The sequence below is a fragment of the Cupressus sempervirens genome, chromosome 7, assembly GCF_028749045.1.
Source record: "Cupressus sempervirens isolate cs-2001-9-10 chromosome 7, ASM2874904v1, whole genome shotgun sequence".
In the NCBI taxonomy this organism is placed as follows: Eukaryota; Viridiplantae; Streptophyta; class Pinopsida; order Cupressales; family Cupressaceae; genus Cupressus; species Cupressus sempervirens.
In genome coordinates this window covers 628,831,894-628,848,499 of record NC_143124.1, presented here as the reverse complement: position 1 = coordinate 628,848,499, position 16,606 = coordinate 628,831,894, and the positions used below count along the sequence as shown (strand labels likewise).

General features: G+C 33.7%; 1 protein-coding gene across 1 annotated transcript; it reads right to left on the bottom strand.

Annotated features, from left to right (window-relative positions):
* Window positions 1-844: 844 nt before the first annotated feature.
* LOC149548272 (phototropic-responsive NPH3 family protein NPY1-like) lies at window positions 845-6,455 on the bottom strand. The gene is made up of 2 exons (XM_089792331.1): window positions 6,336-6,455; window positions 845-1,882 (listed from the first exon to the last, which is right to left on the bottom strand). The coding sequence occupies exon 2, from the start codon at window positions 1,724-1,726 to the stop codon at window positions 1,076-1,078; it is 651 nt and encodes a 216-aa protein (XP_089648457.1). The 5' UTR covers window positions 1,727-1,882; window positions 6,336-6,455; the 3' UTR covers window positions 845-1,075.
* Between the last annotated feature and the right edge of the window lie 10,151 nt (window positions 6,456-16,606).

The window sequence follows — 16,606 nt, the reverse complement described above, 5'->3', positions numbered from 1 at the left end:
ATCTTTCTCAACTTCTATGATGTATTGGGTTATCTTTGTTCTTTTTCCCTAATGATGGTTATTCATGGGTCTATTTTTGTCATGGGCTTCTTTCTTTTGTCTAAATGATAAAAACCTTTGGGCTCAATCTTGTAATGGGTTCCATTTTTATATAGCCTTTTTGATAATGTACTCTACTTTTCTTATTTTTAAAAAAGTGACTAGAATAATTAATATCAATGGTCAAGCATTACTTGAGCTACACTTTAATGATGAACTATTACTTCTTTCTACTGAATGAATACAATGTAAATTGAAATGCATTTTAAACATTCTTCGACAACACAAATATACAATACAACTATTTATTCCCCTTATTGATTGGACATCAATTAATAAAAGGAATAATCAAAACTGACATGATTTGAAGTGGTCACAATATCATTTCTCTTCCAATATAAAATAAACATTTTCATAACAAATTCAAAATCATAATATATTTGAAATTATTTTTTTAGAAAGTACACACATTGATATATCAATAATTTTATATCTATTTTATTTTATTTCAAAAATATCAATACATACAATATTTCAAAAACTATTCAAAAAAAGAAAAAAGAAAAGAAAGGTATACTCTTTTGTTCGATAGATATGAATTTATGGATCAGTAGAACACAAAACTGAACTCTATTTCCCACATACCACTTAATAATAATAGCCTAACAAAATCTAATAACAAAACAAAACAATGCCCCAACAAAACTTAGAACATTATCTACTAGAACATAAACACTACATTGAAACCATTCTAATGTGCCAGTACCAACACTTTAAAACCATTCTAATATGACACTACCAACACTTTCTTAAAAAAAACCACTTAACTATCAATTATCCAATCCTTAATCATAATCCAATCATTTTGGCAATAAAATAAAATAAAATTACTAAGTCTTACACACCACTATTTATATAACATAAAATCCTTTTTAAATATCACTAAAGATCTAACAATCACAGAAATTTTGGAACGGCAATGCCCGAGATATGTTGGAGGTTCTGATTTCACCGATTGACCCCATCAAAGGTCAATTTATACTGAATTCCTTCGCCACTTCACAGGATTCCATGTTGGACCTTCTTTGGAATTATGAGGACTTGGCAATGGCGTCCCATTGTTACTGCGAGCTCTGATTGTTCTTCTCTGTTTCCTCCATAGGAACTTCCACAAAGAAGGCCTCCAAACACTTCCCATCTGCTGCTCTATACTCTCACAATACCTCTTCAGATTCCCCACTTCTCCCCCCACCTTCTCCATTTCCACACCCCCATTATCCGTCTCATCGGTACTCTCTGCATTCTGCACATGGCCTTCATCTGAACAATTGGGTGCCTGCAGCCCTTGCAGATCTAGTTTATATTTGGGCATGCAATTATTGTATAGTAATTGGTGTTGGTGGGCAGTAGAAGGAGAAGGAGTGAAAGACCAAGTGATGAGAGTGGGATGTGTGGTTGCTTTGCATGCAATGGAATCAACGCATCGGTGGACAATGTGGAGATGTTCGGCCCAGGGAGAAAGATGGGCGCAGCTGTTGAGGATGGTGATGGAGTCGAGCCATGAGACCATCAAAGCATAGGTAAGAAACTCTTCTGTTCGGGAGATGAGATTCCCAACTCCATAATCTTCTCGCATTTCAAGATACTCTGCCGCACATCGAAGAGATACCACGTTGGATGCTGTCATGTGAATTGGAATTGATCCGTAGCAGAACTTGGCTGCTAATTCGAAAGATTTTGGTCCTCCTGGGAAATCATCTAGCTTTATGTGTTCCTGCTCTGTGTTTCGGCCTTCGAATACGAGCTTGTTCAGTCGCCCACTCTTGGAAAGCAACGGGAACTTCTTCAACAGCAAAGGAAACACTTTTTAAGTATTGCCTTCATCACCTAATAATTGGTATTTAGTTTTAGTTATAGATAGATTCTATACTTGTGCAACATTATGAATTATCTTTCTTTTTAAAGAGTGGAATGATGCTGCGGATTGTTTGGTTAAATGTGCCTCAGATCGTATAATTGTCTCCTGATATGGCTCTTACGTTTGATCAGCAGTGCTACGGTTCTTTAGTTAATAAAATTTTACCCCTCTTTTATTATTAAAAAATGTATGAAATCAAGCTCTTATTACTAAGCTTTTATTATGAAATCAAGCTCCTGATAATGTGAACTATTCTTCACAAGATAAATGCATGAAATCAAGCTCTTATTACCAAGCTCTTATTACGAAATCAAGCTCCTGATAATGTGAACTATTCTTAAGCTCCTGATAATGTGAACTATTCTTCACAAGATATTACAAACATATGCACTACTTAGATATTAGTTTTCAACTGTTTATGTGAATTCAATCGCATATGTTTTAATCTATATTTCATATCAGATTCTTTGATTTACCATCTGATATTAGATGAATGAGTGCAATCCGAGATGTCGATTAAAAAGTATACACAATTGTTTTCATTAACATATCAGTATATATCTGACTTGCTGAATATGAAATCAAGCTGGTAAGTCTGAACTATTCTTTATCAGAGCTGTAATCATACGAGTAATATATTTGTTATTCGTAATGATTATTCAAAATTATGTACTATTTAAAATAATATTTCTGAATTCAAAATTGTGTATATTTTTTTTATCTATGTTTTAAATCATACTCAGTGATCCACTATCACTTTCTTCTTCTAGTGGACGGCTGAGTGGATCTGAGATGTTGATTCAAAATTCTGCACAAATTTTTTTGATAAACAAAAATATATCCAACTGATTCAACAGTCAATAATCTTTTGAATATAAGATATAAAACTAAAATTGTAAACAACTCACAGATCTGCAAAACAGTACAAAGCATAAATTTTAAGCATACCAGTCATTTCGTGTGAGTTTTTCATTGGACTAGATAAATTTTTCACTTCTGCAACGGCTTGAATTTTTAGAGAGTTCTAATGGTGTTGCTGACTTTCTAAAATGTGTGTGGGATGAAATACAAGAGCATTCTCTTCTAGACACTTTCTTTTGTGATTGAGTAATTTTTTACTTCAAAGAAAGAAAAATGTGTCTCACTGCTAAATATGAAATCAAACTGCTGCTAAATGTGAACTATTCTCATTATAATGTGATCCACTATAAGATTTCAACAATTTATGTACTATTCCAAATATTATTTAAGAATTCGATTGTATATAGTTTTGTATCTATATATTTGATACCATTTTTATTGATCTACCATCACTGTCTTATTTTAGTAGATGGTTTGAGTGTGACCTAAGATGTTGACAAAAAAATAAAAAATTATAATTGTAACTAATTCATAGCTTTGCAAAACTGTACAAAGTATAAAATAGAAGCATAGTTATTTGGTATGAGTTTTTTTACAGGAGTAATATTCAAATCATTCTTTTCTTTCTAATAATAGACAGCTGAATGTGATCCAAGATGTTAATTAAAAAATATAAACAATTGATTTCAAAAATAAAAGATAGGCAATTGATTGAAAAAACAATCTCTTGAACACAAGATTTAAAATTATAAGTGTAAATAGCTTATAGATCTGCAAAATAGTACAAACCATTATGTCTATTTTGCACGATATCAATCATATATATTTTTAAATCCATATTCAGCAATTTATTCTGATTGATAGTAGATCATCGAGTATTCTCTTATATGTCATTTAAATATACAAACAATTGATTTCAGAAGCAAAAGATATCCCATCGATTTAAAAAACAATCTTTTAAATACAAGATTTAAAACTATAATTATAAACAGCTCATAGATCTGCAAAACAGTACAAACTGTAAAATATATGTTCCAATATCAATTATATATGATTCTAAATTAAACACCTGAAAACAAAGCCCAGAAATTAAATAGCCAACTGGAGTGAAAGGTTATAAAAGATCGGCATCTCTTCTATTTATTCAAATCTGAAATCGGGGTTGTTGGTATTTAGTTTTAGTCACAGATAGATTCTATAGTTGTGCAACTTCTAAAAAGTGGAATGATGTTGGAATATGGTCGATAAGGTATTATTGCTTTCTGATATGGCTCTTAAGTTTGATCAATTAGTACACAGTGTTGGGATTCTCTCTCTTCACAATGCATTCTTTGTATCTCTTTTGTGGACAACAACGGGAACTTGAAAATGAGGAAATTAAACACTTTTAACATTGCCTTCATCGCTAACACAAGCAGCACCAGAAACAAAGCTTACATTTAAATATACGACTAGAGAAAAAGGTTATAAAAGATTTGAATGTTTTCTATTTATTCAATCGGGGATGTTGGTATTTTGATTTTAGTTGTCAGATTATTTTTTCAGTTGTGCAGTTTTCTCGATTTTGATAGTTATACACATACTTTTAGAGAGTGGAATGACATTATGAATTATTTGGTCAAATGAATCTGGGATCGAAGGGTTGGATTATAGTGGATAAAATGCAATTGTTTGATCAGTTTGTAGAGAGTGATAGGGTTCTCTAGTACTCTTCACAATACTTTCTTTGTATCTCTTTTGTGATTGAATAAAGTTTTACATCTCATACTAAAAGAAAGTATGTATCTCACTGTTGAATATGAAATCAAGCTGCTGTTAAATGTGAATTATTCTTCACGAGATATTACAAGCATATGCACTATTTGGATATGAATATTCGATGGTGTATGCAAATTCAATTGTGAATGTTAAAAAATATATATTTCATATCAGATATTCTTTGATTTGCCATCTGATAATAGACGACTAAGTGCGATCTGAGATGTCGATTAAAAAGTATACACAGTTGATTTCATAAACATATCAGTATATATCTGACTTGCTGAATATGAAATCAAGGCTGCTAAGTCTGAACTATTCTTTATCAGATATGATCATATGAGTAAAATATATGTTACTTGATATGAGTTTTCGACAATCTATGAGTTAATCAAAATATTATTTCTGTCAATGGGGACTTGTTTATTGGTGAAATTGAAAGGCTCACAAAGAGTTCATCAGAGATCATGTCTCGTTGAATTTTTATTATTCCTGAGTTCAAAATTATGTTAATTTTTTATCTACAAATTCTACCAGACTCAATGATCCACTATCACTTTCTTCTTCTAATAGACAGATGAGCGGATGTGAGATGTTGATTCAAGATTATGTACAAATGTTTTCCTAAAAAAATATATATCCAACTGATTCAACAAGTAATCTTTTGAATACAAAATATAAAACTATAATTGTAAACAACTCATAGATCCACTAAACAATACAAAGCATTTAAAACATAAAATTCAAGCATACACATCATTTGGTATAAGTTTGTCATGGTTATTTAGTATTCAAAAGATTGCTTCTTAAATCGAATGAGTTGAGTTTTTAAAACTGTATCTTTTATTACATTACATTTTCTGATCCATCATCACTCTCCTCTTTTTAATATAGACAATTGAATGTGATCTGAAATTTCTATTAAAAATTATATCAATTGATTTTAGAAACAAAAGATACCCAATTGATTGAAGAAACAATCTCTTATACATGATTTAAAATTATAAATGTAAACAACACAGAACTGAAAAAAATAGTACAAACCATAAAATCTATTTTATAATATCAACCATATATATATTTAAATCCATATTCATATCATATTAATATCAATCATTTAAGTTCTTAAATCCATATTCTCATCATAATTAGCAACACATCATACTCTCTTCTGACCGATAATAGATCATCGAGTGTTCTCTGATATGCCATTCAAAAATATAAACAATTGATTTCAGAAAAAAAAGATGTCCAATTGATTTAAGAAACAATCTTTTGGATACAAGATTAAAACTGTAAATATAAACAACTCGTAGATCTGCAAAACAGTACAAACTACACAAAATCTATGTTCCAATATCGATTATATATGTTTCTAAATCTATGCTTAGATCATATTCAATAATTCATCGTCACTCTACTCTAGCTGATAGTAGATCATCAAGTATTCTCTAAAAAGGTCAAAGTCAAATATATACACAATTGATTTCAGAAACAGAAAGCACCCAATCGATTCAAGAAACAAACTTTCGAACACAAGATACACTCTAAACAACTCATAGATCTGCAAAACAATGCAAAACAGAAAATCTAAGCAAAGTTACCTTATAAAGATGAAAAAGCACATCATCAACCTCTACTATTATGTCCGTTTGTAACTTTGTTGCCACACACCTATACAAGAGTTATACTTGTTTGGAAACCTTGCAGCAAGGGCTGATAATCAACAGAAGGAAATATTAACAAAGAAATTGCTTACCAAGATTGATCTTTGGTACTTTTTAAGGTGTTCAGGGTAGTTTTTTCTTTGATGATACTCATTTTTCCCTGGTTGTTTCCTGTTCGTCCAGCCAAGTCTTCCAATGCACCACTCATTTAATTTCTTCAGTGAGGATTATAACATGGTGCAGCACATATATCAAATGCCATTTGATTTAGAAGCCGACAATTACAACAGCCAGAACTTCATTTCTGTACACAATGTTGAGGGGAAGAGAAAAGAAGACAAGAAAGTTGAATCAGTCGTTTGCATCCTTATCCATGTTTGCGTGGAAGAGAAGAATCCGGCTTGTCGTTTAAGAGACACATAAAAACATCTCCCTCCATTTATGTACGAAGATATGATACGCGTGGTTTGATGAAGAGAGTGAGACAAGGAGACCCACTATATGTTGCTTCATATTAAGACCGTAAAACAAACAATTCGCTCCAGATTTGGCTTTGGGAGAAGTAGTCATACAGCACAGAAATGTCTTTTCTAAATGATTGACTGCACATTGCTGTATTTGATGTGACACTACACACAAACAAATGTGAAATGTCTGCAAGACATTACATAAAGACAAGTGTGAAATTGTAAGAACTTGGTCATGCTATTAATGCTTATTGTGCAAATGATTGATAACTGCATGCAATATTATTAAAAGCTCAAAATAAAGATAATATATAATCAAATGAATAGTATTATCCATGTTTCTATGTGTAATATTGAAAAACTATTTTACCTTTTTTGTCACATTTAGTTTTAGTTATTTATGAGTATTGTGTTCTTCTTTATTAATTAAATTATAAAAATTATTTACCTTTAAATCATTATCATATTTATAAATATTTATGATATTTTGTGGATTCATTTTTAACCAAGCTGTATTAAATAATCTTTTAGGAATTAATAACCATTAATTCATATCCTTATCTTAAAATACATCCTTTTGGTAAATAAATAAATTTATTTACCTCCTTTCCTATTTTTATACAATTGAATACATTTATTTATTTAATTGTCTAATTTTTTGAATATAAAAGAATATAATAATTTTTAATTATCAAATTCCATTTTAGAAGTTTTTTTGACTCTTCAAACAAGTGCTAATTCTAAAAAAGTTTTGACCATTACATAAGACATGTACATGATGAAGAGGTCTGTGTCTTTTTTACATTGGAAGATATAAAGGGAGAATGTTACATTTGAGGGACAAGGAAGATAAATTTGGAAAATAATATACTAGCAAGTGCACCTAGTGCAATGGGTACACCAAAGTCGACTAGTTAGTCAATGGTGTTTACAAAAGATAGGTCTGGGTAGAGAAATGAAAAATATACAAATAAGCTATAAAAATCTTTCAATTTTGAAGATAATCATGGTTGATACATAAACATGAATCTTAAACCTTATCACAAACATTAAATTCTAATCCTAACCATAATTCTAAGCATAAAGAAAATCATAACCCAAACTGTAACACGACCCAATCCCTAATCATGACATAGAACTAATCAACCATCATAATCCTAACTATAATAAAAACCCTAGATTTAACCATAAAACTAACCATATTCCTAAATCTAACCCCAATCCTTACCTTAGCCCTAATCCCAATCAAACTTATAACCTTAACCATAATACTAACCTCTTAGTCTAACCATAATTGCAATCCTAAACCCTATTCACAACCCTAACTCTAAACCTAACCCAAACATTAATTCCAGATCCTAAAGAAGATCATAACCCAATGTCTAAACTCAATACTAATCTTAAATAAGGCATAAACCTCAATAGTTATCATAACACTAACCCTTAATAATAACCCTAATATAAAACCTAATCCTAACCATAATTACAACCATGATATAAACTTTAAACTTAACTTTAAATCTAACCCTTATAATAACATTTATGATGATGTTAACCATAACCCTAACCATACTCCTAATTATAACTTTAATTGTAAACCCTGAAACATAATCTTAACCCTAACCCTAATTATAAAACTAATAAAATCCTAACTCTAACCATGATACTAGGCATCATCTGAGCCCTAACTATTATGTTTATTTTTAAATAAATTTACTCAATTATCTAATAAAACAAACCTATGAAATTGATAAAAATGTCAAATTTAAAAATATTTTAAAAGTAAAATATTAATAATAGTATGTAAATTAAAAATATAATATATTATAATTTTATATATATATATATATATATATATATATATATATATTTGACATGAATAGTCCCTTTCTATTAACACAAAATATGAAGTTACATATTTACAAAAAAGGGGGTTGGAGATACAAGATCATCCCGTGAGAGTCACTTGACACCAAAGTTGGAAAACAATAACAATCAATTATTCATTAATTTTTTTTGAAAGCCCTTGGGTTGTAAGAGAAGTGCAAGCACCAATCAAGAAAACCATTTACCATTGGTGGCAGAGGGTCACCTAGAAGAAAGAGTAGGAGAAGTAGGAGTAACAACAGGGGAACAACCAAACCCATTTTGAGGAGGAGAGGCAAAGTAGTGACACCACCCATCCCCACCTCCACCACAGGGTTTCTGAGCAACATGAAGAGGAGTTGTGACTGCGGTGACATCTAAGTGGAGGCGAAGTGTGGTCAACTGAGGAAGGAGTTGACAGTACCTATGCCACCATACATGTGGATTTCCCCAGTACTTAGGAAGCTCTTGAAGGTGGACCACCTCCAAGATAACTTTATTTGCATGCACTTGAATCTTTAACATCACATTATTAAAAAATACATGCTTTAGTGTACATCTAGAAACATGAGTATCTATAGGACTAGAAAATAGGTAAACTAGCATACTATGAGCAACCATAACTCAATCAACATATGCTAGTCTATTCTAATATACCATAGAAACCAATAAAAGTAAATGAATTAAAACAAGAAAAAACCCCTTTTCAATTGTAGTTCCTATGTCCTTCTTTCTTCTCCATTGTTGATGTAGCTCCAATTGCCTACAGTGCACATACAATTGTAAGCAAAAGACTAGTGATAATGTGATGGGATGAATGCTATTGAGAGTACTAGAAGCATGGTTTGAGTGTAATTTGAGAGAATATGGTTGTTAAGGTCAAAATGAGTGCAAGATGACTCAATTTATAGCCAAAATATAAGAGGTAAGACATGAATGAGGAGATGGAAATTTGTCAATTCGAGTGTGCAACTTGGCACAATATTCCTTAGAATATCTATGAAAAATATGATGCAATATGCCACATATAGGATTCTATGACACATACAAGTCAACATGGCTAAAAGTGGAAGAGAATCTATGACAAGCTTATGGAACATCAAAGGCACTTGTAGACAAGAATCTATGACAAATGTGGCTTATTATAGTCATGTGTAAGGAATAATATATGCCAAATATGATACATAGTAGACAAGTGTAGAGAGAGAATCTATGATGCATTGTGACCATGTCTCAAGTCTATGTAGAATATTTGAATTAAAAATTCATAATTCCACACAAATAGAAATTAGTAAATTAGGAATTAGAAATGAGAAAATAAGACTTAGGAAATTGATAATTCCCCTAGTTTGCAAAGATGGACCAATTAATTAATAAATATTAATTAATTGAGAATATTGGTTAATAAGAATAATTAGTAAAGTAGGATGAAAAATGATTGAAATAACATAAGAATATATTATGGGTTATCTAATCCTATAGGATAAATTAGTAAATGATTGGCCAATTTGATGACATAAATGCAGGATTAATCTTTTCATGAAATACAATTATTATGCAGATTGACTAGGATGATGGTGGATAGATCAAAGCCATGATCAAATTGATTGAGTGATTAGGATTGATAACATGTCAAAGACACATGACATGGATTAGGGACATGTGAATTTTAGAGGACATTGTAAAGGCCACATGATTGAAATTGATTGATAACATTGATCATAACAACATCGACAAACATTTTTAATGGTATTAAATTGAGTGGATAATGCCATGATCTGACATTGAGGGACTCGACAATGTCGATGATCGAATGATAAAGATGACAGGTTGACCTAGTGATGAGGGACATGGCAGTGCTAATGTAATATTTGATAGGTTTGATAGATTGACAAGGTACTAAGGGACATAGCAATGCCTAGGGTTGGATAAATGATGATTGATTAGGGATGTTTGACATTTTAAAGATCGCTTAGGGTTGATTCATAATGATTTATGACTGATCACAAATAATTTAGGATTAATTAGAAAGAATTCTGATTATATTGAAATGGTTTACGGTTGATCAAATGAGATTCTGATGATGCTGAAATAATTTAGAGAATATTCTGAAAAGTTTAGATAGAACCAGACTAATTCTAAAATGATCTATAGTTGATTTAAAAGGCGGACATGAATGATGAAAGATATTATTGAAATATGCTCAAATGATAATCAAGTTGGCCAAAAGATCAGAATTAGTGAAATGAGAAAATGAGATGAGTTAGTATGAAAATGTGATTAAATAGTAGACGTGAACCATTTTTGAGTTTGTACAATATCTACAATAACTTGATTGAAAATGACAACATATTTTTATTTTCATATCGTGAAAAGGATCTCCGTCTTGAAAGCATGCCAAATTTGAGCATATTTGTGAAGAAGCTTGGTTGGGTTTCCCAATAAGGCCATATGTGAAGTAAATTGTCCCTTTGTGTATTTTATGCATTTCACACATTTCTAGGTTAGGTAGGGGTCAAACATGGTTCAAACAGGGCCCCAGGTGCAGTTTCAGGCATCCAACTGCCCTAACTATACCCAAAATACATTCGAGTGCACCCAGGATACACTTGGCATGACCAACTACGCCATGGGCATAATTGGTAATTAAGCCCAACTGTGCCTTAGGATGCTCCCAGGGTTGAAATCAATCCGTATGGACTCAAAATGGCCCAAAATTTGGTGTGCATTCTTAAACCCTAGAAAGAGGTCAAATCATAGGTTAACCCTTTCAAACATGGTCAAATGCAATCAAACTTGGTCAAACTTGGTAGAAAGCCACATAAAGTTGACAGATAGTTATGTAGAGGGGTTGAATACAATGCAAATGGAATTGGAATGACCCAAAATTTGATGTGTATGTTCAAAACCCTAGAAAGAGGTCAAAAAATAGGTCAACCTAGTAAAACATGGACAAATATAGTCAAACTTGGTTAGACCTAGTTCAAACTTGGTAGAAAGCCATAGAAAATTGACATATAGTTATGCAGAGGGGTCAAAAACAATGCAAATGGACTCGGAATGACCCAAAATTTGGTGTGCATTCTCAAAACTCTTGAAAGAGGTCAAAACATAGGCCAGCCTAGTCAATCATGGTAAAATATAGTCAAAATTGGTCAAATTTAGGTCAAACTTGGTAGGAAGCCACAAAAGGTTGACAGATAGTGTATGATTATGTAGTACCTTCCCTTATTGCCGAGGAGGGGACATAGCCCACAAAGCCTATCATTGCATCATAGGATGACCACCCACAAGTGGGAGATATTAGTAGGGCTTGAGATATACCATATTACCTTCTTGCGTGAGGTTAGGGGAAACAAGGGCTTGTTGATAGTATTGACAGAGAGATGACACTTAGACACGAGTTCCTTCCATCTATCGACTAGGGAGGCTACAATGACCTTGGAGGATGTATGACACATCCTAGAAATTTTGATACATGGGGAGTTAGCAGTATATGACCTTGCGACAGGGCAGCCCACACTACAACATATGTTTGGATGTGGGGATGAGGAGCTAGGCATTAGGGATTATGAGATAGGATGGGAGGTGCTAGTGGCTCGACATGAGCACCTAATTGCAATGATACGCTGGGTTGTGGATGGCTTACTGATTCTAGATAGGAGAGGACGTGGATTCCTCATGGGATGGGGAAGAGTCTTAGAGAGGATGGTGATGGACGAGATGATGTTTGCACAGGGGATTTGCATGCTAGGGATGTTATACTACTACCTCCACCAGGTTTCTTACAGAGGTGGTTGTCCTTTAGTACAGGATTCACATTGCTATAGATCTGGGCTTATGAGCACATTGTCGTATTCAGACCTCTTGTGGAGAGAGAGCTAGTAGAGGATATGCCATGTGCATATAGCTACAGAAGAGCATTAGCTTGAGGACCATTGGGATACAACTTGGTCTTTAGACATTAGTTGGACACTATGAGGCAGGTCATATAGAGGCCCTATAGAGATTTCCCAAGATGGGAGGATGATGAGATCGACTTTCCTTACTACAAATAGGAGCGATATCTAATCAAGCATACCATCATTGGTCACTTGGTCATTGAGATGTACTTGCCAGAGAGAGTACATTGGCAGTTTGGAGAGAGGTAGGATGTGCCTACATGGCTTGCACTATTTTCCTGATCGAGAGTAGAGGTCAGAGAGTGGGGAGCGCCTATTAGGACACAAGTAGCCTATGCATAGTTGGAGGAGATACACCCTAGATTGTGGGGAGTGGTAGTATATGTGATAGATGTAGGCACAACAGTGGAGTGTGATAGTTGGTTTTCTCAACATCAGTCGATGCCCTTGATAGATCCAAGAGTGCTAGTACTGCGGGTGAGACCATAAGCAAATCAAGGTGGGGATGAGGAGAATGAGGAGGAGGGTGAGGGTGGTGAGGAGATAGATGGGGAGGGAGGGGATGACAAGGATGAGGAGAGTGATGATAAGGGTGGAGATGATGAGGAGGGAGAGGATGAGGAGGAGGGTGGAGATAGTGGGGGTGAGGATGATGATGAGGAGGGTGGAGACAGTGGGGGTGGGGATGATGGTGATGATGACAATAGGGATGGGGGGGATTCATATGGAGAGGAGGACAGAGGTGGGGATGCCCTAGTGATCGACACAAAGGAGGATTTGTTAGATGGCACAAAAGGGATGCTATTGCCAGTACAGATAGGGCTTAGAGAGTCAGAGGTGTAGATGATGGAGGTGATTAGAGGGATCCAGAGTCAATTGGAGGAGCGTCAGGCAGAGATTGATTGGGTTATAACATAGAGGGATGCAAAGATAGCCTCTTGAGATGCAACAGTATAGAGGGCAAAGAGAGTAGTCCAGGAGTCTAGAGACTTCTTTAGTAGCATCAAGGATGCAAATATTTGGGAGGTGGTCGTGGTAGTGGGTGAGGTCTATGTAGAGGCATAATACTGGAGGATGTATTATGAGATAGTAGTGCTACCAGAGTGGAGGGTAGAGAGCTACTACACATCTCAGTCTCAGTCTCAGTGGACACAAAGGATATAGAGTAGTGGGGGTGTGATGGAGCTGATGAGGCCACCATAGACTAGCAAGGGGTCATCATCGAGGCTAAGCAAAGGCCACGAGGCTAGAGACAACACAAATAGATATAATTTTATGTAGAGGTGCTTCTCTTAATTTTTCTATGCTCTTTCAGAGATCACACCTATAGGAAATTAGTATTGGTGTAAACCATGATCATGTACTTTGATCCTTTTTGAGAGATTTATCATATGTACCTATGTTATGATGGATATATGAGATGGATTATGCACATGTTTTACATTCTTTATATGAATGCATTTATGTTTTTCTATGTGGACTTTATATGATGACATCATGTGTTGGTTTATCCCAAGTTATGCTTAGAAAATTCTATCTTTTTTTTTGCCATATGCTTTTCTCATAAAATGAATGCAAATGGAATGTAAAATGATGTGAATGCCATGTATATAAGTATTTCTTTAGTTTTTTTGGACTTGTGACATGTGCAGGAATGTAGGATAAAGATGTTTTTGGTGAATCAGAGTACTAGATCATGGTGGTGGTGGATAAGATGGATGTTAGAAGATAGAAGAGATGAGATGAGGACTAGTTAGTATGAGGTGATGACTTTTTCTTTCATAAAGTACACTATATGTCAAAGGAGCTTTATTTTGATATGAAAAATGGAATGCAAGGCATCGTGGTGGAAAGAGCTAGAGTGCAAATACAATCCTTTTGCAAAAACAAGCACGATGTAGATAGAGTATGACATGATCCTTCCTGAGGCATATATGCATGCCTCAAACTCTCAAAGGGACATTCAACAAACAAAAAAACAAATGATGACCATGAGCCATCCTGACCACTCTCATACATCAGTTTATATCATTGAGTGGCATAGGAACATGATTGAAGTAAAACAAAGAAAAAATAAAACACTCACTGAACAACATGAGCCAACAACTATTTTCATCCATTATTACTTATTTTTTAGTGTCTTTGGTTTTTAGAGAGTATTTTGTCAGATTAATTATGCGGCAGGTTTGTTGGTGTGGTTGATAGGATCACAGTAACAAGTTGGATTGATTCTTGGTTTACGTTGTTTAGATGATGGTTCAAGGTGTGACTGTCATTGATGTGCAATGCTTTGAGTTTCAATCTGCAATGTGCAAGTGTTTAAGAAAAAGTGGTGGTTATCCACAGTGATTATATTAATGTTTATTGCAAATTTTTGATAGGGTTTTTCAAATTTTTAGGGTTTTGGGAATATTTGGTGTTTTTGTGTTGCTAATTTTTTTCAAGAAATTTTATGATTTTAGGGTTTATTTTCGAACTTTTAATGATTTTTAGGGGTTTTTTCCAAGACATTTATATAATTTTTTTAGGACTTTTTATGATTTTTAAGGATTTTTCCAAGACATTTTATGTTTGTTATTAATTTTTTTACGACTTTTTATGATTTTTATGGATTTGTTTAGGATATTATGTGATTTTTATGGATTTGTTCAGGAGATTATATAATTTTTATGGATTTTTTCAAGACATTATATGACTTTTAGGTCTTTTCTCAAGATCATATTTAAAGTTTTAAAGGGGTTTTTTAGGATCATAAAGGATTCACAAAGGTTAGCTCCAATCTGATATGCGATAAGTCTAATGGATAACTTGTGCTGAGGGATATGCCCCTGGTTCATTTTCAAACTTGCACATTGTGTAGGTAATATGCCCCCAGAAAAGACACAGACTATGTACAAAGGCCAAGGAAAAAGTATGTATAGACTAGTGAGACTTGGGTAAGATAACAACAACTATTGACCAGTTTGCAGGCCATGATCAAGGACTAGGGATGTCTTGTAGTATGAAGGATGTGACCAGGGAATGACAAGGATGGGAAAAACCAAATGGAACAGCTGATTACACATGGGGCATGCTTGTCAAGTTTTCACCATGGCACTTTCCCAAAGTGCTCGTTTTCCAGGTTTTCATGACGACATCCATTTCTTCATGACTTTTTAAATCCATTTTTGATAAATTTTTAGGACTTTTTGCCATTTTTTGATAATTTTTTTTGGACTTTTAGACAAAATCATGAATGTTGCTGATGAAATGCTAAAATGAATCTATTGTCAGTGCTACTAGCTGATAATATCTAGACCCACAAGTGACTATAACTATACAAAATTCATTCCAAGTTTGTAGCTAAACTCAAACCATTGGAATGGCCTTGAGATATACTATCATGTATTGTATGCAAGATAGTGTCCGCCTCTTGCAAATCAAGGCATATGAGGATAGTGGGTCAAAGGATTCTTTTTACAGGATGTTACTGATGATGACATACTTAAAGGTTTGATGAATAGAGGTCGGATTTCAGGTGTTAGACAAGTCAACTAGTGGGATTTCACCATAAATAGCTAGATACAAGGAAGAACTGGGAGGATTAAGACCAACAATTGCCCACATGAAGGCTGATCGAGAGAGCTCAAGTACAAAGAGAAAAAGACTTTGTGACATGTTAACAAGTGGAACACTTATATCTATGGCATCATCTTGTTCATTTTGTATCTTTGGGAGCTTATTAGCATTTTCTTTTTCATGGTTTAATGACACCTTTCAGTTTTCACCAAGAGACTTATTCTTGTCAATTTTTCCATTTTTCCATTTGTTTTTAGTTTTGTGACTAGAAGATGGAGTTGACTCCCCAAAATATGCCAATGTGTTCAATTTAGGAGGAATATCTTCTTTATGGTCACCAATTGTAATGCCTTCATAGAGTTTAAAGGCTTTTACAAGAGCATCATCATTGTCAAATTGATCGAAGAGCAGTGGTCCATGTTGGTCCCAATCCAACAGTTCAGGATAACTTGAGGGGATGTCATCATCAATGTTCAATGGGCTTTGGTATAGGTATATATCTAGGTATCAAATTCAATAGTGTTATTAGGGGTCATGTTTATAAGCCAGAAGACTTGGATCCTAGAATGT